Source organism: Pteropus alecto, unplaced genomic scaffold (genome assembly GCF_000325575.1).
Source record: "Pteropus alecto unplaced genomic scaffold, ASM32557v1 scaffold76, whole genome shotgun sequence".
Taxonomy (NCBI): Eukaryota; Metazoa; Chordata; class Mammalia; order Chiroptera; family Pteropodidae; genus Pteropus; species Pteropus alecto.
In genome coordinates, this window is record NW_006443138.1 from 10,950,169 (window position 1) to 10,975,616 (window position 25,448).

Below are 25,448 nucleotides of genomic sequence, written 5' to 3' on the forward strand. Positions count from 1 at the left end.
TGCAATCTGTGAGGTCAACCAAGGGTTGTCTCACCTAAAAAACAAACAAATAAATAAACAATCAAATAAACAAACAAATAAAAGCAATCTGTTCTCAGTAGTACTGTCATTAATTGTGCTCTTGTAATAAATATGATCCCCAGAACTTATACAAATACATTTTATACAAATCAAAATATAATGAGTAATATTTTATATTTTGACAGGCATTATTTAATTCTGAAAGCATTTAACTATTACACTAATGTAAACATAAAGAAAGGATAGTTGTCAAAACTCAAAGAAAATTTTTTTAAAAGAGCATCTAAAATAAAGTTGTCTAAATTCATTCATCGTTAGGGAAGATAAAAATTGGTCTCTTGACCTGCTTTCATTATGCCATGCAAACCTTCTGAAGTCTCCAGTGAAAAGACTATCTGATACCTTTGTGCAGAATTTATTCTAACATGGTCTATGAAGTAGAATTATAGAAGTATTTCTTTACCTTTGACTTGTCTTTTTATTTATTTCACACTAAATAACCTTGTTTCAGACAATATTTAGTTTTTGCTGCTATGTATTTTCTTTGTCTCTGTATATCCAGCTGTGTATATGAGTGTGTTTTTTAATCATTATTATCTTAGATTCTAGAGCTTTCTGCCAGCCAGGCAGCCAGAATTCTCATAGTTCTTTTAAGCTTTCTCCCAGAGTCCAGTGTGATAAGGAACAGCTACTGCAACAAGAGAGAACAGTACTTAGAGCATTTAAACTAGTGCCTTTTGTTTCTAGAGAGATGGAGTTACTGGTAAAATGTGAGTTCTCAAGGGAAAAAAAGGAAAGAAGAAAGAAATATCATCAGTCCTTAAGCACCAACTTCATGCTTAATCCTGTGCAATACAGTTACAGGTTTGATTAGAGTTTTTTTGTTTGTTTGTTTTTGATCAGCGAGTTAAGCTTATCTTTAAAATAGCTTCTCTTGCCATTAAGAAAGAATTGGATTTTTATAACTTTTTAGATCTTTGCTACAGGATCTCAAAAGGAAGTAAAAACACTGAAGCTATTGATAAAAGAAAGGTTTCAGGAATTGCCACATTCAAATTATATTAAGAATTCTTTTCATATGGTAGTACTTTTACCTGTTTCATGTCACTATTCATTACTCCTAATAGAAATGCAAAATTTTCACTAATGCCAAAGTATTTTTATCAGTTTGGTGCAATGACATTTCTTCTTGGCTTATAGAAAAAATTATAAGTGTTTACCAAATTTAACATTGCTCCAAAAAAAAATTTATTTTCCCCCAAAATAAGTTACTTGATTTTGAGTTACTGAAATATCCTTATCTCATTTTTTTTTATTGCAAGAAATAGACTAAAAAATGAAAATATAAACTCTATGGGTTTACAATACATTCACACTATTTTATAAACAATAGTACAACAAATTTGATCTCCAATTCACAATTTGATCCCCAAATAAAAAAATAACTTCCTAATAAAGTTACTTGACTTGCCTGCTAGTGACTAACTAACCTTTAAGGTAAGTAAGGGCATACTATTAATAAAATCTATAGTGATTGAATGCATGCTAATTTTGACATTTTGACATTTAATCATATGCATAAATCTGCACATGAATGTTTATACCTACTTTATTCATGATTGCTAAAACTTGGAAGCAACCAAGATGTTTTTTTGGTAGGTGACTGTATCAACCCCAGTACATCCAGACAATCGAATATTATTCAGCACCAAAAAAAAAAAAGAGCTATCAGTCCATGAAAAGACATGAAGAAATCTTAAATGTATATTACTCAGTGAAAGAAACCAATTTGAAAAGACTGCGTACTGTATGATTCCAACTATATGACATTCTGGAAAAGATAAAACCGTGAAAACAATAAAAAGATCAGTGGCTGCCAAGGATTAAGGGGAAGGAAGGGATGAATAAGTGAAGCGCAGAGGATTTTTAGGACAGTGAAACTATTCTGTATGATATTACAGTGTTGGATATATGTCGTTATATATTTATCAAAATCCACAGAATGTACAATACCAAAAGTGAGCCCTAATGTAAACTATAAACTTTGGGTGATAGTGATATGTCTTTGCAGGTTCGTTGATGTAACAAATATATTACTCTGGTGTAAGATGAAGATAGTCAGGGAGGGCTGCGTGTGGGGTTTGGGAGTAGATGGAAACTCTGTACTTCCTGCTCAGTTTTCCTGTGAACTTAAAAGCACTCTAAAAAATAAAGTCTATTTAAGAAAAAAAAAATCATATTAGGTCTTGAAATTCTAGATGGAGATTGCCATAGTCTTTGAAGAACTTATTGTTCAAAATGCATATTCAGTGGTCCATCACTTTGACATGAATGACAGTGTAATAAATATAAAACAAAATTATGTAATACAAATTCAATTGAATTATTTAATTTGTAGACCATAACAAGAAATAGGATTCCCTCAAAATAGAGTTAGTTTAGCTTTCCCCTGATCCTGATTGTTTCATCGAATGTTACAGGGTAAATTTACATGTAACCCCACAATGTAAATGGAATGCCTGCTACGTGTGGTGTGCTGCTGAAACAGAGGTCCATTACCCAAAAGTGAGACAGAAGCCATCCTTAGAAGTTAAGGCATTTATATCAAGAGGCTCAGTAAATATTTAAACCTTGAGAAATTATGTCAGGAAAGATTATCTGTGGCAAAAATATAAGTGAACAGTTCTGCCTATCTATCTGATCTTTAAATTCACCACCAATAAAAAAAAAAAAAAAAAAAATTTACTTCTAGACCTGCTATGATGATTAAGTTGGAAAGTGTAAGTAAAAATTCAGTATTAGTTAGAAAATGCCTTATAAATATCAGATGTCATAATGATTAATAATTTTGCCATCTCAGAATTATAAGAAAATTTAGGCAGAAAAAGCAGTTAGAAGAGGAAAACACTGCTACATGCCTGAGAGTTGAATGAAAGTGTTAGAGCTATGTATATTTATAAATTCTTTTTTCCCAAATTCTTTATTACGTTTGAGCATCTGGTTTGGTACTGTGAAGCATAAAAATAGAAAAACCTGTTGAAAACTCTAAAACAAAAAGACAAGGAAAAAAAAAAGTGAATAATTTAATCAGATCGGATTCGAGTTTATCCCCAGCTTATATTTGCCTTTTATTCTTCATTTCAGTTAGTAACATTTCCATGATTATCAACAAGGTTGTACATGCACCTTGAAATGTTCACAAAAGGTCCACGATACAGGAATTTATAATTAGGTTATATGTTATATTCAGAATCCCAGGGGAACTAATAGATTCTAGAAATATTGATTAAGCAAGTTGAAGAATACTTATACAGTTTCAACTACGATAGTTTTAAAGACAAGTACAAGCTTCGTTTGTCACAAAACTCACAAAAAAAAGTAATTGATTGAAGAATATCTCTTTTATGCAAAATATACATTTTAGGATATAATTTGATTAATAATCTATTATATACTGACATTGCTCCTTGATCATTTAGTAAAAAAATACTCTCATTGCCAGAATTTTATTTTTTGTAATATTTATAATCGAGGTAATAATGACAAAAGACAAACTATGAATAATGTTGGTGAGTTTTTTTTCTCATAGCAATTTTCCAGAACCAAACAAATATGTGACTAAAAATAGGTTATTTTCGATAAATAGGCACTGAAAATTTCACAATATAACATGACAAATATAAGTGGTTTATAAGAAAATGATACAGTCAATGTTCATGGATCCAACCAATAAAGAAGAAATAAGGGAAATTAAGATAGATCTATACTACGTCAATATCACTACTTTGTATGATTTACAGCATAATCTACTGCAGGCCCATGAGGGGCAATCCACAGAGGTATGGGCCACACTTGAAGCTTCGGAAATGTGGATCATGAATTTGGCTTCCTTTGATGTGAGATGGCCAAAACTGTTGACCCATGCACGTATGTTGGTATTTACATTTGTTTCATGGACACTGGCCAGTCCATAAGCAGACCACTCATACGGGAGCACCAGATGAGTTCCAGCCACAGTTCTTTTATGAGCTTTAAATGCTTCATGAAGACGCCGGGACTCCTTCCCAGTGCAACCTGGTCACATCAGGGCACATTCAGCAGCAGAAGCCTGTTTCCAGTACAGTCCTTGGCATGGCCAAATTCCACTGTCCCTTTTTCAGCAGTCAAAAATCCATGATAAATTCTGTACAACACTGCAGTCAATAATAGCAGCACCAGACAGTATATTAATTTTCTTTACCATAAAGTTGTGTGTAATTATAGCTTTCTATGTGTGATATTATCAAGAGGGTCACTGAATCTCTAAATATCAGATGTGTACGTCTGGGTAAACACATTGCTGCACAAGATCTCTGACATGCAGGTCATGCTCTAGGACTTGGTTTTATAGAGTAATACAAGTTACATGTCCAAGAATAAAAGTGACAATTGTCCTCCTAACAAAAAATAAACATAAGAATTAGAAATTAATCAACAATCTCAAGGATACTGAATGCCTTAGAACTATTGTTTATCCCTCAATATATATTATGGCATTTTTCTCCTTTCACATGCCCAATACACCAGACACACTATTGCTATTGAATTCATAGCGATGTATAAACAGAACTTTTTCCGCTTGGACTGAATAAGACTCCCTAGGGCTTTCGTTGGAGCGTAGTGATGAACGCTGGTTGATAGGTAGTAGAACCTGACACCACAGCAGCCAACCAAAGGCAATGGTGATCGTGCTGCTGCTTAAATCCTGTTTACCAGAAAGGTTCACAATACCATCTACCTAAGGGAGCCTACAGGGCATCGTTAATTTATATACAAAGCAGAAAAGCAGTTCCAAGTAGCCAAAAAGGCAAGGGGAGGAGGAGAAGACCCAGTTCTAAAGCCATGAACACCATATGAAGGAATTTCTGTACTTTACGAAGACAGATGACATATACAGTTAAGACAGGGAGCTAAGACAGACAGAACAACACTCAGGACAAAGCACCTGATTAAACATTGACTGAAAATCTGATATTCTTGTGAGTCAGAAATTTAAGGCTGGTCAAGAAAGCCTCCTGTGAACGGCAATGCTCTTTGATGTTTGCACGAAAAAATTAGAAATAAAAATAAAGGAAGGAGGTAAAAAAGACAGGAGAGCTTTAGGAGATATTTGGGATTCTGCCCCTAAAAATGATGACAAACTCCAGAATTTAAAAAAAAAAAAAAAAAATGAGTCTAGTACCAAGCAGCAGTTCCTGTTTAAACAATGCAAGCCTGGCTGGCAGTTACCTTTCTCTCATGTTTTGTGCCTTCCGCAAGCCATTAAGTAAGGGATCTGGCCTCAGCTTGCGTGTAACCAGTAATGACAACCTCTTTGTAGTTATCTGTGTGCAAACAACCAGAGACATTCAGAACTCCAATACAGCATTTTTGAAGAAAAGTAAATCAACCAAGAAACTAAGCTATGTAAAACAAGTACTTCTTTCAAAGAATAATAATAAAAAAAAATGTCAAAGAGAAACTCGCCCTCCCTGCCCCACAATTCAACATGCAGAACAGTTGACCGGTGCTTTCATATCAGCAAGATGGTTTGATGCAAGTACACATACCCAAGCCATCCACGGTCCCCGAATTCTGTGACATTGCTTTCAGGTGATAAGAGACAAGATGGTCCATGCAAATGAGCTGTTGTATGCAAGCAAGATAGGATCCCAGACATCTTCAGAATGGTTTAGAGAGTCACAGAAATGAAGGTCCAATGAAGTGGTTGGCATTTGGAAGCACACAGTTTTAAATATAACTCCCTGAAGATATGTTTATGTATTAGCGTACTGGCCAATATCTGACACTATTCGTATTTTATTGCAAAAAGACATCAGGGTAATTGACATGGAGAAGTAGTACCACTACTTTAGGTAATCTTTAAAGCCAAGATAAGATTCATTAGCTACCCAAATGGCATTTCTGACTTCAAATAGTAATATCATGCAGATTTGTACTGATTAATGGAGCTTGGAGTAACTCTATGTTTAATTATTTCCATTATGGGATAAACAGTACTTGAATTAATACAATTTAGCCAGCTGATGCAGTTTGGTTTACAAGATAGATGGAATGGGAGATCGAGAGCGCCTCAGAGGACAAGGAGAGTTGTAGGGTGATGTTACTGGAGAGAGCCTCAGAGCATTGCCTGCCAAGCCCGCTATGTTGTTTAAGCTTCGGGATTTTTCATATCCTTTTATGAAAAAAGGCACAGACATCAGTTGAATTCAACCAGAAAATAGACACAGACAAACAATACCATGCAGGATAATCAAAAGTGCTATTTCTGAGCTCAAAGAAAAAACTGTTTAGAAAGAGTTCAATATTGAAACAATTTATAACTCTGAAGAAAAAAAAAATGAAGCTCACTATAGCTGTCATTCTCAAAAGAGTAAACCAGCTATCACAAATTATAGTTGCAATACTTTAAAATCTATTCTTTCCCAGATTAAAGTTTGTATTGATGTAATTTTGGCATATACAATACCAGAACTCTTTTAAGAATTAGGCAAAGCAACTTAAGTAAGATATACACTTGGCTGATACTTTTAAATTTCAGAATATATTCCTGAAAAAAAGAGGGCTATTTTTTCTCTTTTCATGTTTTTAGTAGTTACTAAGCTAATAAAGCATGCTTGACTTTAAGGGCACAAGTCTTTTTACAGTATTTAATCTTCCAGCTTTATGGAGTTAAAAGAAAGATTCTCAAATAATGGCATTTGATACCATTATCTGGATGATGTAGAATGAATGTCCATTTCTAATCCTTTAAATAAAAAACAGTAAAGGAAAAATATAATGAATGAAATATAAATTGAGTTATAATTTCAGGAAATTAAAGTCTGAATTCGATATGATGTTTTCAGCTGACTCCCCTCTGTCAAGGAATTGAGAACAATTTGAACTTAATTCACCTTTCTTTCTATTATCTTGCATTCTAATCTTTTGTTCATGATTGTCACAGACTTACAGAATAAAAGATCCTCCTCACAGCTTTAACTCACTGGTTTGCCTTATCTACTTAAGCAATCAAGGTCACCTTTGGAAGGATTCAAATATTGTAGCATTTTTTATTAGAAAAGATTAGAGGCAGTTAAATGAAGTAGGAAGTACCTAGTATAAAGTTAGAAGTGAACTGTCTTAAAAGCAGGGCATCTATAGACTAGAAAAGTAGTAATACAGCTTAGGAAAGAAATGTTCTGACAGCCGCATTGAAAAGGTGTTATAGAGCAAGAAAATGAAATTATCTGATGACAGCCAAAGCTGAGCAAATAGATATAATTCCAGTGAACTTCTTGTCTCCCTTTGACTTATGCTATACTCCTTGGGTTTTCGTTAGCCCTCAGTGTGTGTGATGACTGTATAAGAAAGAAAGTGGGCATTTTGTGTTTCTTCATGTTCCTTTCCACTACTTCTTTCTTTAATTCTACATTTTCATAGAATTTCTGGAGAAGAAGCCACTGCTATCTCCCCCGCTTTCACTGAAAGAAGAGAAATGGTAAGTGATTTAGTGATTATTTGTTTCAAAGCCCCGAGGACAGATATGGATATGGATCGCAATAATAACTCTATTGAGAGTAAGGCTAGACTGAAGAGGAACCCCTTCTTCACAGACACACATATAAACATTCAGAAGACTAGATGTCTTCTTTGAGGCTTTGTAGACAAAAATTTATGCCATCCATTAACTATGGTAAAGTTCTCTAGGACAATTTCTGCCAATGAGAGAATTATCTGTCAATATATTTTATTAGTGTTCTGAATTATAAAATGTGGGAGGTGGTATATATTTCATTCTACTCTGATAAGTGATGGAATAGCTAATGGGAAGATGCCTTAAGTGCTTTTTGAAGAATTGCACGTAATTTATCCTTATATAGAGACCTTGATGTGCCTGGAGGGCTAGTTATTGCTGCCCTTTGGTAAAGTGATTGGAAATATAACTTTGGGAATTGTTGAAAGAATAATTTATCATGGTTGACTATGTAACTTAAAAATGTAAACTACACTGTAAACATTGATTGGGTTTGATTAAAAGCAAACTGGTGAATATGCATGAACCAAAGGGGTTGTTAATACTTAAAAATTATCCATATAAAAGTTTACATCTTGACCCCCACAATCTTCACGATCTCTGTAGGACCTCCAAAAAACATAAAAATCTGTTTGACAATTTTATACTAATCATGCAAGTTATATGTAAATCTTGGCTGCCTTTCTAAATGTTCAATTCTTTTTCTGAATTATAGTTCTTAACATAAATATATCCAAGTTGTTTATAAATCCTTTTATTTTTTAATAACTATAATTACAGTGTTCATTTGAAAAAGCTTACTTTTTAATTTAGTAACAAGAATTTAATTAGTAAAATGTTATTCATATAAATGTATTCTTTATTCTGCAGGTTAATTTCTGATTAGAAAATTTAATAAATTTTGCCTAATTAAGCTTTTATTGAATGGAATTGCTGAAAATATTATTCATGAAAATAATATTAGACCTAGTTTGAACTAACATCTAAATATATGGCATGCATTTTACACAGTTCTAAAGAGCATGTGCTTATTTGGGGCAATATTAAAACTGCCAATACTTGTACTATCAGTGGGTATGTTTTTGTTTATGCAATGTAATTTCCTAAAAATTACTGCATAAATAAAATTATGGTTTCTAAGTATTAGGAGTTTACTATTTTAGGGAATCCTTTATTTTTTCCTAATGTATGCCCAACTATATTTATATTCGTAGATAGAAAATGATTCAGTGGGAATCTAATAATTTTTTTTCATCTATATTGGGGAGAATTTTCAGAATTCTAAAATCAAATCAATAAAGAGACCAATTTGAAAAGTAAAAGAACAGATCATATAAGAAATAAATGTCTGAGTAGGAATAATAGGAGAAATCTATAATCTACATAAAAGAAAATCTATAATCTACACAAAAGGAAATAGAAGAAATGAATGAATTTCTGATAGACATGACAAGATAACACACTAAGAAGATTAAGTGACGTTAACCAGAAATGTTACCAGACAGGAGAAAAAACACAAAGGTGCAAAAGAATTAAGCAAGAATGAAAAAAGTAGTTGGTTATGGCGAGAAACGACCAAGAATAAAAAGCTCATAGATGAATTTTCAAAGATGTTCTCATTAATAAAGAGAATTTGTATTTGTGAAATAAGGTTGTATGTATAACTTTTCCATATAAACTAAATATCTTATTAATTGCTTTGCTCATGAAACTTTGTCATTTTATAGAAAAACTCTATTTACATAGTGCTTTATAATTTGCAAAATCTTTTTCCATATGTAACCTTCTTGACAGTTTAACATGAAAAAAAATTCTAGCTAAGTTCTTAAACATGTAACCTTAGTATAAATATTGCATGTGGTACTTTATAGAATAATGTTAAAAAATGTATGTAATTTTAACCACATTACATATAAATACAAATATATGTACCTGTATATACATATATAGTGAGTTAAGATATGTAATTCACTTAAAATATTGTCACATAAAATATTATTAGTCAGATATTATTGTTATCATTATTATTTAATGTAAGTACATTTTGCTCAAGTACTATAATAATAGTCTTCATAAGATATTTAAAAATTGTTCTAACATAATATTTAAATATAAAATGGCAAACAATCAAACCTATTCAGATAATTAAAATACATTTTGATGAAAAGAATAGATGAAGAAAATGGAAATAATTGATATGAAGGAGTATTTAAAATATTACATACTTAAGAAACAAAAGAAGAGTCCTTTGTCTTGTGAGATTTAAAGGTGTGGAGACAGAAAGGACAGTATAAAGTGTTCAGAAGAAATGGAAGAGAAGTATGACACAGATAATGAAATATTTCAAAAAGAGAGAGCATCACAAAATAAATAGTTGAGGCTTAAAATGGTAAAGTATTCAACAGGGAGAAACTGCAATGAATAGCAAAAAGCACAATATTTTTTAAATGCAGTTGCACTAATATGAAAGTTTTGGAATGGATTTTTATTTAAATTCAGTCCATTGCATAAGAAATTTTTATAGTTCTTTCTCTATTCTGCCAATAAACAGAAAAAATCACCATGGTAATAAAGCAGCTGGAACCATCGAAGTAAGAGCTAATGAAAGAGCATACTGACACTTTAACAAGGGTGTATAGTAAGTGTCACAAAACTGTTTTCTTAAGGAGGAGGAAAAAAAGCTTATTTGTTCTGAGATCTGTAAAGTTTACTCAAAACAAAAATAAAACAAACAGCACCTAGAGAATGATCATAGTGGCACAATCTAGGACAACTGAACCACATGATGGACTGGAGCTTCACTATTGTTATATTTCTTAACCAAGATGTCTGACCAACACAATTATTCCATTCAACAAATATTTACTGAGTATCTTCTATGCACCAGGCACAGATCAGTCTGGGTTGAAAGACAGTAATAAATTTAAAATTATTATTATTGCTCTGAAGAGAAATTCTGTAGACATATCTTATAAATACATAAATAGCCTTTCAAATGATTGAGTATACTGTTCTGCATGACCAGGGATCTTGGACCTTTTCAACTTTCTGACACTCAGATAAACCGCAGCAAAAAAAAAAAAAAAAAGCCCAAATACTGGATAATGTTTTTCTTTGAAAAGAGCCTCATTATTATTTTATAATCATCAATTACTTATCAAATATATGTATAGCATCAATTAGTGAGTTTTATAAGTTGTAGGTAAAAAGATAACTTTTAAAGACTGCTGGGTACATTATAGTAAAATAATTAGGTAAGTGACTTAACTTTTAAATATTCCATTACAATTCTTCCCAAAGACACATGGGAAACCAAAATAATAAAGAAAGATGAAATGTCTTTCAGATATGACAACCAAGTAGATTGTTATGATATGTATTTTTAAATGTTTATTATGAGAAAAGATATGATGAGGAATGAGAAAGAGCACTACGTATAGTCTCTCCTAGAAAATGATGAAAGAGCATTTTACATCACTCCATATATTGTAGCACTTAATTTTTAAGTCACCTGTGAGTATCTGATTAAATGCATGCCTACCTTTCCTGATCCCTCCATCAGAAGCACACGCGTAATCACCTGTCGTCAGTAGGAAACACGTTTCCCCTCTTCTGTTTTTGTCTCTGGTACTAGAGCGTCTGATGGGGAGCCTTTCTGGGGGTGATAATGGCGGCTCACTTCCTGTACTGTCGTCACCTGATAACACTGGTCACAGCACCATGCCCATTGACAGACAGTGATGGATGAGGAAATGAGACAGTACAAAGAGTTTACACCGAACGTCCATAGTACAGTCAATCGATATACAAAACACCATAATCACATCATGATAAGAAAAAGATTTTCATCACTCACCACAAAAACTTACATGGAGCAAAGTGGGAATGTATTGAAAAGGAGAGAAATGTTCTTTGGGAAATTTAAATTTCATTTTGGATTCCATCTAATAGGAAATCGACTTTCACAAAACTAATATGAATTCAAAGAAGTATGATAATAAAGTAGAACACAAATTGACACCTTACTATCTTTGACATGTTATCTAGTTACAGTTCATAGGAATCTTTATCTTTTCATTTTATTTTTTTAAAGTGGAATCTATTTAAGGAAAAACTCCTAAGTAAATATCTGTCTTTGCAGCTCTTTAAGACACATGTTTTTATTATTTTCTGAGAGTAATTTTCCCCAAACATCTTAATAAAAAGAATCCCAAACTCAACAACTTTGGGTCCAGGTTCTCCAGTTTGAAGTGACAAAATATTTTTGAACATAACAGTGGAACACGATCAACCTCTCCAAAAGCCTTCGAGACAACTGTTTGTTTCTATATGCTTGCCAAAGACAGTCACATCCTGTCAGCCTAGATACTAGTTTGTTATAACAATGTTTACCCAGGCCTTTTTCATGCCTTTCACAAGGACTCTGCACAGGTACTCTGAGTCGAGCAATACCAACTAAACTCCACCTTTCACAAAGACATATTCTTGGCCCAACAGTTTGCAGATATATATTGACAAAATCTAAAGCATTATCTACTAAATGAACATAAGGACTGTGAATAAAATCTTTAAAAAAGCGGTTCACTTCCAGCTACAATTTTTTTTTTCCATTTACTACATAAAAACTTCTGGAAGCTAAGGAGGAAACCTATGAAAATATTGCCTGTCTTTTTTTGATTGTTTGTTTGCTTGCTTTGTTTAATTGTTAGTATTTCTAAATTATGCAAAATTTCTCACATGGGATTATCATACATAATTTTTCTACAAGAAGATTACATATACCCAAGTTATAGAGAATGCATGTATCTTAAATTTTCACAGTAGGCTAAAGTAACTAAGTCGTTTAATCTACAAAATATTTCATCTGTACCAGACATAATAGATTATAAATGATACTACTGATGGTCACTTTAGCAAATCAAATATCAATTTACAGTCAAGCTAGTCAGTGTACTCTAGAATATCTATGGCAATAGAGAGGAGTAGGGATTCAGCTAATATCAAGCAGTAAATCATCCAATATTCAGTTCTGGCAGGAGACAGAGCCCAATGTATACTGCATGAAAAAAGAAAATCCACAGAAAAATTTAATGTTGCCATTGATTAACCAAAGCAGATCATCTCTCCCCAAAATAATGGTGAGTTGATTATATTACATAGCGCCTTGCTCAGTCCAAGGGGATTATATTGAATACCCTACCTAATTTAAGAATAATTAAAATCTAATCAATTCTCCAAAATATTACTAGGGAAGACTTTTGTTATCAAAAGGGCTATTTTCCGTATCACCTCTTGGATGTTTATGCCTTTGAAATGTAAACATCCATTCTTCTTAAGTAACTGCTTCTTGTGAATTAGGTTGAGATGCATGGTCCCATGTGGCAGAGATAAAACTAAGACAAACACACCAAGCAAAATGTTATGGAGAGCAACATTTTGAGGATGAAGGATGGAAAATGGCCGATATCATACCATCACATCGTGCAGGGAAACAAAGAAACATTGGCACAAAAGCAACAAACAGGCAAAAGAAAATATTGGCACCATCAGCAAAGGGCATTCCCACTAAAGCAGGAAAACTCTATAGACCAGCTATGCAAACTTCTACTTGGATTTCACTTAGAAAAGCTACCATCTAGATCTACGAGCCTTACACAAACACATTTTGTAAGCGTTAGAACTGAATATTTGCTGAAAATGAAAATGGCTGCCTTCTACCTAAAGGACATACTGGTCTATAAAGTATTTAATGGCATGCATTTGAAAGTGTGCCTTACCTGATCTGTTATGCTCCAGAAGTCGATTGTCTTTGCCCAGACACGTGTCACTCTGCGTGCTATTGCAGGCCATATTTAATTCTGTCTTGCAAAAAGTAGGTGAGCTTGCCTGAGGGGCAGGAGGAATATGCTTCTTTCTTTTTCGTGGAAGTTTCTGCTTCGCCATTGCCAAGGAATAGTACATTCCAAAATTGTTGACGATGACAGGCACTGGCATGGCTATTGTCAGCACTCCAGCCAGAGCACATAAGGCTCCTACCAGCATCCCTGACCATGTTTGGGGGTACATATCTCCATAGCCCAATGTAGTCATGGTCACCACTGCCCACCAGAACCCAATAGGAATGTTTTTGAACTGTGTGTGCTCACTAGCTGAAGGATCGTTGGGTTGAGCTCCTACTCTTTCAGCATAGTAGATCATAGTAGCAAATATCAAAACTCCCAGAGCCAGGAAGATTATCAGCAGCAAAAATTCATTAGTACTAGCTCGAAGAGTGTGTCCAAGCACCCTCAGACCTACAAAATGGCGGGTGAGCTTGAAGATTCTCAGGATCCTCACAAATCTTACCACCCTGAGGAAGCCAAGTACATCTTTAGCAGCTTTGGATGAGAGCCCACTGAGTCCCACCTCTAAGTAGAAAGGTAGGATGGCCACAAAGTCAATGATATTCAAGAGGTTTTTGATGAATTCAAGTTTATTGGGAGAAAAAACAATACGGACTAAAAATTCAAAAGTAAACCACACCACACACACTCCTTCTACATACGTCAAGGCAGGATCTGTTTCAATTTCATATTGTAGAACAACACTTGTGCCATTGATGACTGGTTCTGTCTTGTTTTTAACAATATTGAAAGCTTCATGTGTCTCCAGGCAAAAAGTTGTGATTGAAACCAGGATGAAGAATAAAGAAGCGAAAGCAATAAACTGTAGGGGAAAAAAAAGAAATAAAAAAAGAGAGAGTGATCTGAACCATGACATAATTTGATCCAAATCTAAAAGCATCGATCCCTGTAGACAAAAAAAAAAAAAAAAAAACAACAACAACAATAAAAGCATATTGAGAGCTTTCACTTGGGATGTTACTCAAGTGAAAAAAGACGTGCAGGTAACAATTAGAGTTGCATATGTTATATGTTCTAAGTTCTCTTTTCAGCTTATGTTAAGTACAAACTTTTGCTTCATTTTGGAAAATAATTTATTGACCGTTTTGTTTGCCTGTGAAGAGAGCATAAAAATCATTCCAAAAGAATGTTAAAGGGCAGAAGACTGAAAAAAAATAATAAAGGTAGATGATGGCTCCAGATATTGTTTATGATCCTAGAAATCTTCATGTATTAGATCAAGTTTTACATCTCTAACTATAAGGTGCAGTTCACACTAATGGAAACTTGGAAGCCATCCAAATTTAACTGTGGATTTCTATCTAGACATTAAATATTCAGGTTACCATGAAGTATGAACACACACACACACACACACACTTTGAGTTATATTACCACTTAAATTATATCAACTTAAAGTGGCAACTTATTTAAAAGAGTAAATCTAAAGTAGAGTAGGCAACAAGACTGAAGAGAGAGAAACAGAGTTAAGGAACAAATTAAACAATTCCTCTCGTGGAAAAAACACATTAAATATTCAGGTTATCATGAAGTATGAACACACACACACACACACAATCTTTGAGTTATATTACCACTTAAATTATATCAACTTAAAGTGGCAACTTATTTAAAAGAGTAAATCTAAAGTAGAGTAGGCAACAAGACTGAAGAGAGAGAAACAGAGTTAAGGAACAAATTAAACAATTCCTCTCGTGGAAAAAAACTCCAAACGTTAGAATATCATGTTATCGAGTTGCAAGTGTTTTTAATTCAATTCTTTATTTCATTTTTTCAGTCAATAACATCTGATTGCATACCTACTAATGTGGAATAATAATAAAAGCTCTCACCTACATAGTTCTTATTAGTACCAGACATTCTTAAATGCAATTTACATAATTAACTCATATCAGTATTTTTAACAACTCTACTACCACACTTTACAGTTCTGGAATATTAAGCACAAAGTTTAAGCCACTTTCACAAAGCCAGGATACAAAGTGAGAGACCTGAGACACTAACCTGACAAGTTGCACATGAGGTTCTGTTGCATTAACTACCAAATTCTCAAATATAGAATAAAAGTATGTTGAAACATTTATTTATTTTGGGTTCACATACTGAAAAGTTAAAAACCTGAAAAACTGAAACCGAGTTGTTTGACTGACTGGTGCTGTTGCAGTCAGTAGCAGAGGCTTTCAAAGAAACTGGCAGATTCCTACTGCTGTCTGACAATGCTCTCAGATTTAGCATGCTGAATGAGCACCAAGAGATTGTTCCTTGAATATCTAAACAAATAAATTGTTCAAAAGCTGGAGGTCATTAGTGGAGGGAGGCCCTTATTCGGAAATTATAGAGTATATCAAAAACCCAAAGCTGTTCCCTAATACTTACCCAACTATGCTACTGAGAAGATCTAAGTTTGAAACCACCTCCTTTTTTACCTGGCTGAGTCTCAATGTAAGAGATAAACAAATCTCACCAAATATGTCAGAGATATACAAAAGGTCTAAAAAAAAATCTTAAGACCGTGACTACCTGACTTCAAGAACCACCAAAATTATGGAACAGTCTCTATGCAGAGTGCCAGTTAGTATAGCATCCAAACAGTATTATAAGACAGGTCATTTTCATGGCTTTGACATTTTCCCATGCGCATCTTCCAGCTTCTCTTCATTTTGACATTTTGACTTGACAATCATCTTTCCCAGACATACTGTGAGATAGAAGCATGCTTTTTCTCACTCAGCTTTCCCTTTGCACAAATAAATACATAGTTCTTTTTTTAATCAACTACCTTCTGAAACACTTAGTATCACTAAGCCTCCCTAGATACCTTAAAAGATGACATCTTTTGGAGGAAGAATCAGTTATCTTTGATTTATATACCACTTCTTAATCTAATCAAAACATTATCTATAGATTGAGAGTCATGTTTGGTTCTGATTCCCCCTAAAATCCGGTCTCAAGCCTTCCAGGCTAAGCATCAAAAGTTTTAGTGCACTAATTCTACATATAAAGGAGTTAGAGAATATAAGGCAGTTAAAATAAACAGCAGTTTTCATTTTATGTTTCTAACGTTCCTCAATCAGAATTTTTTTTCAGCTAACTCTGCAGTCTCAAACTGTCTCCACCTACATTCATGAAGTGAACTGAGTGAAATTTCCCAACATTTCTCCTTCAAAATCAGTCCTAGCTCAGCAGCCCATCTCCCATACAACAAAGACAGTTTTCTAGTATACTTCGACGCTTGTCAATATAAAACACTGAGACCTTTTCTAATCGAACATTTTCTACTCTTCATTCATTCAACAAATATGTATTAGGTGCCTCTCTACACCAGACCATAGGTCTAGAGTCTTAATTTAACAGCAGTTAACAAAAACACAATCCCTGCCTTTGAGGAACTTGCAAACTACAAGGGATGCAATGTATATTAAATAAACCACACAAAAATTATTTAATTACAATTATAATAAAAGCAATGAAGAAAAAAAATGATCAAAAAAGATACTTCATTTAGAGGGGTCATAGAAACCTCGGCCAAAACATCAATAGACTGAAATCTGAGGTATGAGTGGAAGTTAAACCGATAGAAAGGGGACACGTGTGTTTCACAGAGTAGGAAGCTTTAACAAAAATAGTTTGAACTTTCTCAGTCTCACTTTGACAAGCAATGCCTTGACTAACACTACAGGAATAGCAGTTTTCCAAATCTGCCTCTTTTGTACAAATTTTGGTGAATAAGTCCCAAGCTAGCACAGAAACCTCTGACTTTTAAAACGTTAACCTCTTTTTTTCTGAAGAGCTTCAAATCAACCAAAAAATATTACCTGGGTTTTAAAATGAAGCTGTAAGATGACTTTAAAGCAGTCTGGTTGCTGGTAGTGCTTCTTTCGACCAACTGAAAAACTTACAGGATTTACTTGTCTTAAATTTTATACCAGCCCCATTGTTTGGGATGATGTAAAAATAAAAGATACGTATTAAAGCGTTATTTTTTTTTTTTTAATTTAAAGCACTATGCAAATATTAGAAATCATTATTATATATATTGTAGTCTTATGTATACTTTTAAAATGTCATTATTACCTCAATAACAACTACTAAAACCTAATGTTTATATTTATTTAATAAGTTACTGTTGTCAGGAAAAGGTCAATGGTCTTAAGATACCACTTTTGGTGGCTGGAATAAGTAACATGTATTTGCATAACATTGAAATTATTCACCCGTATTTCTAGAAAAAGAGTGTGAGCTTAAGATGACATTCATGAGAATATACTTGAGGAGGTTACATAAATGCAAATTCTTTACCTTTGTATCAGATACCAGACCCAGATTCTCTTGTGTGGGGAGAAGAAATCTGCATTTAACAGCTTCCTAGGTGATTGCTATGCATACTACAGTTTGAAAACTACCCTCCCGGTGTTTTATTCAACAGATTGAGAACACAAGATTGATAAACCATTATCAAATAAATTGGAGTAGTTTTTAAATTATAAGCATTTATAGAATCTTAAAAGAATCTTCCTAAACCTTAATAAAAATTGTTTACTACCTCCTAAGTAATGGGATGTTTGTGTCTTCGTGTGTGTGTTTCTGTGTGTATGTTGTGACATAATTCTGGCTTCAATGCAAATACAACACACCAAAGAAAAAAAAAAGGAAAATTAAAGAATATAAAAAAGAAAACAAACTTTGGCATTCTGGAAACAATCTCAGAAGTAGGCAATTATTTTGCTTTAAAAAACCAGCTAAGTAGCCTTTTTTTTTTTTTTTTTTTGTAAAGATTAAGGAAGGACACTAGGTATGATCTAGAATGAGAGAGTTGTGACAGTATGCTTCAAAATAATATGGTAGGAAATTGGAAGTTAGCTTGACAGTGGGAAGCTTGGAAGTGAGTTGAATTCTGAAGAAAAGAAAATGGGAAAAGTCTCTAAGGAGAATGAGGAAAGGTCCCTAATGTGAGGGCAAGTAAGGGAGAAATCTCTCCACACATACAGCTGCAGAACTTTGGGGTACCAATGGAGAATATTATATTTTAAGACAATGTTCTTTTATGCTTTCAGCAAAAGGTGGTTGTATAGAACAGCTCCGTGATGATGGTGCTTTGAGTAATGAGATATTGGGCCCTGAGAAGACAAAAAGAGGGCAGCAGTAAACCATGAGAGACAAGATACACAGTGAGGTTCAAAAATATACAATGTTAACAAATAAGAGTAAAAGGTAATCAGGAGAAATTTAGCCCTCATGGAAGTCCTTGGAGATATTGAGAGAGACAGAGCTTACCATGAAATAAAGAATAGGAGCTCAGTTTATTAAGAACTTAGTTTGACTACCAAATGAAAGGGTGACTCCAGCAGCCTTGAAGATCTGAAATTACCCAGAGGCAACACTTAGATTGCATTAGCAAGGAATTTGTGCGCTTTATCTGAACTTAATTCATAGAGCTTTGGATGTAGAAAATGTCTTGTTTATGACTCACTGCATTGAGCTGAAATGCATAAATATGAGGTTAGATTGAGTAATATTAAGACAAAATTAAGAAGAAAAGAAATGGGGAAAAGAGTTTTATTTATTTGTCTTTCTCCTTCACTGAGTTAGGAACTCTTAAGGGCTAGAATGATGTTGTATTCATTTTGGATCTCTTGCTCCTGGCACAGTAGTTAATATTTACTATGGCTAAATAGAAGGATGAAAGAATTAAAGAGAGAAGGAATGAATGAGCAAAGTAATAAGGTACAGCACATTCTAATGGAATAAAAATAATGTAACCCTCCCCCAACAAAACATGCTGAAACAATAAAGTATGAATATTGAAGCAAAAAAAAGCCAAATTTAAAGCAGAAGCAAATTTAGCTGGTTTATTGGTCTAAATGTTGCCAACAGTAGCTTTCATTCATTCTGTAAATGGAACTTGTCTTAGCAGGGAGTTGGGGAAGAAAATCACATTGTCATCTCTCTTACTTTTCCCTTGTTGATAAGACCACAAACTCCTAGGCATTAAATGAAAACGAAGCATGTTAAATAATCAAAATCTTAGAAAGCTTTCCAGGCAAAATTCACAGAACTGATACATCATACAGGCGTTTCAGAAGGGAAATATCCTGCTAAAACATTGACTTGTGGGTCCAATGAGTAGACACCTTTTCTCTATAAGCCCAGAGTCCATGTTTAGCTACACGAAGTGCCTAAACACCTTTTTTTCTTTTTCCAATTAGCGGCCATGGGGAAGTAGTCCTGAGTCCAAGTTCAACAAAAAAGGTATTATATGAATCTAACTCGATGCAAACATTCAAGCAGATCTCTAGGTATGTGTAATAGGTTGAGAGAAAACGGACTGGGGGAGGGGGCCATGTGGAGTACGTTTTTATATTTCATCATTTTCTCTTTCTTGTTAGTATTAAAATAAACATAACTAACTCAAAAATGCCAAAACTTCAAAACATAAAGAAGACCAGACCCATTAAGTGAACTTTCTCTATTCCCCATAAGCCCAGAATCACTGACATTGTAGCAATTTTCACACACTTTTGTTACTGATTCCCCACATCCAAGAGAGGGACTTAAACATCTATCCCCAGAGCCAAGGGAAAGTTCTGACCAAAGGCAAGAAGTAGGTGTTCAGTTCTTACAAAATCAGTAAAGGAATAAACTTTAAAAATATGATTATTTGCTATATAAAAATATCTTTGGCCCCCAAAACATACTCTGTTCTTTAAAAGTCCCTTTTTCCTCTTAAATCACAATTAGAAACTTCAACATATTTTGCAAACCTTAAAGGCAAAAATAAAAATGAAAAAAACTTGAAATAAAAATCAAACAGCTATATTTTTTTAATGAAAGTCAGTGAGATCATTTAATATTTGGAAATTAACATTACAGGGAGATTTTTAAGTTACTTAAAATATAAGCTAAGGAATTTCAGTTTTTAAAATTCCACATGAGGTAAATCTATTTTTAGTTTGTATTCCAAGGACATTATATGTTTTCCAAATGGGAATGCTTCATTCCTATTATGCCTATTCTACTTTTCTTTCTTAAATAATGAAATGAAGATATGAAAAGAGCAGGGACTTCAGTACTAAAGTATCTGAGTTCATAGGGCTTTCTGATCCAAAATTTCCACTTTGGGAAATTTACTCTGGTAAAATATTTATGTAAAAGTACAAGGAGAGATGTAGAAGGACATTCACCAAAGCATTCTTTGTGCAAAACAAAAAATATATGTAAATATCTATGAGTTGATGGTATGTCCATAATACAGCATTACAAAGAATGAGATAGCTCAGTACGCAATGATGAGAAATGATCACCAATAAAACATATTAAGCCAAAAATAAATGGCTGTGGAACAATAATATATAATCTAATCCTATTTCTTTATGTACAACTAATAATACAAATAAATAGAAACACTATATTCTTAGTAGTGTTATGTCGGGGTATAAGAGTGGCATTGGGTGAGTGTATTGTTAATGGAGAATTCTGAATCTATAAATGTTTAGTTTTTTTTACAAAACTTTTTATCATGATTATATGTTTAATTTTAAAACAAAATTCAAAGAAAATAATGACCATAGAGCATTAAATCTAGATATTTATTCTCAATGACGATTAAGTTGATTTTATTAGCCTACAGAAATTATACATTGGCACTTTGCCATTTTGCTTTTTTTCTATAGCACCTTAAACTTAGTAGATGCTCTTAATTATATATGTATTTGAGTCCCATACACTAGCTTTGCCATGATTAACAAGAGTGTGATGTTGTTCATAGAACTGTGATCTCTAGAGAGAAGAAGCCTCTTTCATTAGTTAAGTCTATCCTCAAGGGCCAGCCAAATGGGGACAGTGTCTGCTGCTTCCATGAAGAGTTGACAATTCAGATTCTTCTGAGGCTAGTAAAATTGGGTTTTATCCATCCAAATTTTATCATTTAAAAACAAATCCACAAACTGCTGCATTTATGGTACTGAATTAATTTGCAGAAGGTTGATCTTTCTTCAGTTGGGACATCATACACATACATAATTACTAAATTCAGAAATCAGTGAAGATGAAGATTAAGAATAAGGTATCTGTATATAATCATGTGTGTGTTAAGGTATCTGTATATAATCATGTGTGTGTTTATAACATGTTATATGTCATATCTATATCTACATAGAAAACATTTATATATATGGATATGTATTATGTATGTAGGTATAGATTATATATAGGCATGAATATATTATATACATAGTTATAGAAATCAATATTAAAAATATAACATTTAGACTCTTCAAATCAAGAAACCCCTTGACTACTGAGATTTATGTGGCTTCTGATAAATACTTCCACGTGTTTTTTGATATCCTTATCCAACATAAACACACCATCCTCTCTACATTTTTTTCCTCTGGGCCACAGACTGATTTCACTGAAATTTTTATTGTTTACAGCCAAAACCTATCTACTCACATCAAATTGTAATTTTCAGGGATACAGGAGAGGGGCCTCTACATATATTAGTATTATCGCAATGAATTATGGTGTTCAAAGTTAGGTAACTGGAATTAAAAGTCATCAAATATAAATACACAGTATTGTTTTGCTTCCCTAAGCCTCACAATAAAATTTAGTGTCTGTGTAATTAATATATTTCACAAAATTATTTTATAATGGTTTTTATTAAATGAGATACATTCTATATTTCTGTCATAAAAATAACGGACTGCATATAATCATTTTACAATATAAACATAAATAATTCCTAAATTTCAATTATTGAAAACTCTCCCCCAAATTCTGCTTTAAATTTATTTCTAAATCATTCAATTTGCCTTGGAATTATATGAGGTATACACCGTGACCTAGGATTATTTAGAGGGATTTTTAAGCCCTATCTACCATGAGTCCCAGTATATCTGTCATGAAGCTAACAATCACTTTTCAATAGCAATTATCCAGGAATCTGGTTTTCCTAGTTGAAAGTGAGAGTGGTGAAGGACGGATAAAGTTGAGGGTGAAGGAGGTGACCTGTTTACAAACACCTGCCAGATATGCTGAATACGATATATTTGTTTCTTCCAATACTATGGCACTGTGGGTTGAAACATACCCCATGCAGTGCCATGTATGCCTGTCTACCATTCGGTACCACTTTTGCTGGTCCAAGGACACAACAGGGTGTCACAAGCTTCAGTCTCAAATATTATTATCCTCTTTTTTCATATCAACTTGCTCAATCATTTAAAATAAACACACACACACACACACACATACACACACACACACACACACAACATTATTATTATGCCCAGGTAGTGGAACTCTGAGAGTCATCCAGTCCCAAACACAGCTCCAAAGGGGCTGGCCCTTCCCCCACACATACTTACATATTTAAGTTAGGATTTTAGTACTCCCTCTTCCTCAAGATCATATTGTTTAGTGGATATTTGCTCTTCCTTGTTACAAAGCCTAGGTCAGGACCCTTCAAGTCCACTCTAGTGTACCTCAGCAGGTATCCCTATGTAGATAAAGAACACTAGAGTTTCAGTTTCTCCTCTTCCTGAAGGTCTTGGGCACTCTTGCAAACAGTCACAAATTCTTCCTGGAAGGCAGAGATAAATTTTCTGCATTCCACAAAAACAAAAGTCCCTGTGTACCTGTAATCTCATATAAGTAGAAAAGCCATATTTAAAATCTGAAAGGGATTGACTGGCTATGTAATCCAGTAGGATAGACATTAGTGTTGCTTGCATTCATAATTCAACTGTATCAGCAGCTACCAAAGTATGGTCTGGGGATTTCTGGTGATCCTCAGATCTTTTATTGGAAACCATAAAATAAAAGTGAGTTTTGCAATAATATTATTTTGCCTTTTACTCTCATTATCTCACTAGTTTACAAGGTAGTTTTTCAGAGGCTATGCGTCACAACAGATTGAGTGTTCAAGTAGATATGAGAACCCAGCCATTTTCTATTAAGTCAGACATGAAAGAGATTTACAAAAATGTGAAACAAAGCCATTCTTCCCACTTGATTTTTTATCATTTAGAAAAATTTTTTTTGATTATTTATCATCAAATGTATGTTTGCTCGCATCACTAGATTATATTTTAATCTGAGAAAATGGATATTTCCTAACTCTTATATGTATAACTGATAGGACCAACCAGTAATTCTATATAAGACTACAAGATTTCCAAGGCGATCTTTAATACAATTAGCTGCCTTGCTAGAGTATAAAATAAATAAATAAAACCAAGCATTTGTTATATTAATGATTTTAAAACTGTCATGAATGAAGTGAGCTATAACCTAAGGAATTCTCAGTATTCACAGAAATCTAGAATAATCAAATTTATCTGAGTCCAATGCTTAAAAATTGGAATCTCTTGGAATCTAGTAATCTCAACTACTTCCATGAGTCCAACTGCTATCAATCAATGCATCAATGGTAACTCAAATGTCATTCTCCATTGTATACTTTTACTTTGTAATTCATAAATAAATTTCTCAAAAAATACTAAGCTCTTTACTCTCAAATAACAAATACTATGAAGGCTATCAAAATAATGATTGTATTAGCCAGGGTTCTCTAGAGAAACAGAGCCAATAGGATATATATCAGTATATGGAAAGAGATTCATTATGAGGAATTGGCTCATGCGATTATAAAGAGGGCCCACAGCCTGCTGTCTATGAGTTGGAGGCCCAAGAAAGCCAATGGTTTACGTCCCAGTCTGAGTCCGAATGCCTAAGAACTGGGAGTGTCAATGTTTGAGGGCAGGAGAAGATTGATGTCCCAGCTCAAGCAAAGAGAGTAAATTTCCCCTTCTTTCACCTTTGTTCTATTTGGTGGCTCCATGGATTAGATGATGCTCACCCACACTTTGCATTACTCAGTCTACCGAATTAAATGTTAATCTCTTCAAGAAATACCCTCTCAGACACATTATTTCTGTTTTACTGGCTACCTTGACAACCCTTGGCCTAATCAAGTTGACACATAAAGTTAACCACCACAGTGACTACTATACATTTTATTGTTGATGATTTCAAAGGAACTTCAAACTCTACCTGCCCAATATATCGATCAAATCTGATCTTCTCATTCCATTATATATCTGTTATTTTGAGCCACCATTTACCAATTAACTAACTTAGGACCTAGACTCTTTTTTCCTCCCCAGCACCTTAATCTGCTGAATCACTGAATCCTGCAGATTCTCAGTCTTGAAATATTTCTAGTATTTTTCTCCCTTCTCTCCATTCCCAGTACCATTTGCTTAGATTTTAATTTACCTATAGGTAGCTTTTCCAGGAGTACTAGGAATAAGCACTCCTTTAAAGAAACAAATGTGATTGTGTCACTCTCTACTTAAAATAGTTTAATGGCTCTCAATTACAGAATAAGGCACAATGTTCTTAATGTCTTTTAAGAAATTTCTTTATGTGGACCTTACACACCTTTCTATTGGGATCATCACCATCATCTATGATGTGTAGGTACCCTAATCCTCATAACTCTGTACATGCAATTCTTCTGTCTGAAATACACCCCTTTCCTTTGTGTGTCTGGTAAAGAACTAATTTGTACAGGGGTCCCCAACCGGTACCGGTCCATGGCCTGTTAGAAAGCGGGCTGCACAGCAGGAAGTAAGAGGTGGGCCAGTCAGCGAAGTTTCATCTGTATTTGCAGCCACTCCCCAGAGCTAGCATCACCTTCTCAGCTCCACCTCAGATCATCAGCCAGTAGACTTTCATAGGAGCACCCATCCCTGTTGCCAAAAAAGGTTGGGGACCACTGACTTAGTATTCAAGACTCAGCTCAGAAATCACTTGTTCTTTGAAAAAAAATCCCTGAAATCTGAGGCAAAATTGAACACTTTATTGTTAATGTTCTATTCATATCTCACTGACATATATAGCACTTACCTCATTTCTTTAATATTTTATTTTCTGCTCCTTTGGGAAAATACAAGCTTGTGCCA

General features: G+C 33.8%; 1 protein-coding gene across 4 annotated transcripts in view; it reads right to left on the reverse strand.

The window, feature by feature from the left end:
- Positions 1 to 3,124: 3,124 nt before the first annotated feature.
- The window catches only part of KCNC2 (potassium voltage-gated channel subfamily C member 2), a 172,896-nt gene continuing 150,572 nt past the window's right edge, over positions 3,125 to 25,448 (reverse strand). Inside the window, exons 3-5 of one of the 4 annotated variants that reach the window (XM_006923756.2) lie at positions 13,354 to 14,281; positions 11,118 to 11,282; positions 3,125 to 6,235 (exon numbers count right to left, since the gene is read on the reverse strand). In XM_006923756.2, the coding sequence (XP_006923818.1) occupies positions 6,099 to 6,235; positions 11,118 to 11,282; positions 13,354 to 14,281 (1,230 nt within the window). In that variant the 3' untranslated portion in view covers positions 3,125 to 6,098. Of the gene's footprint in view, positions 6,809 to 11,117; positions 11,283 to 13,353; positions 14,282 to 25,448 lie in introns of all 4 variants that reach the window. The other 3 variants (XM_006923759.2, XM_025041099.1, XM_006923760.2) reach the window with 3 other exon arrangements.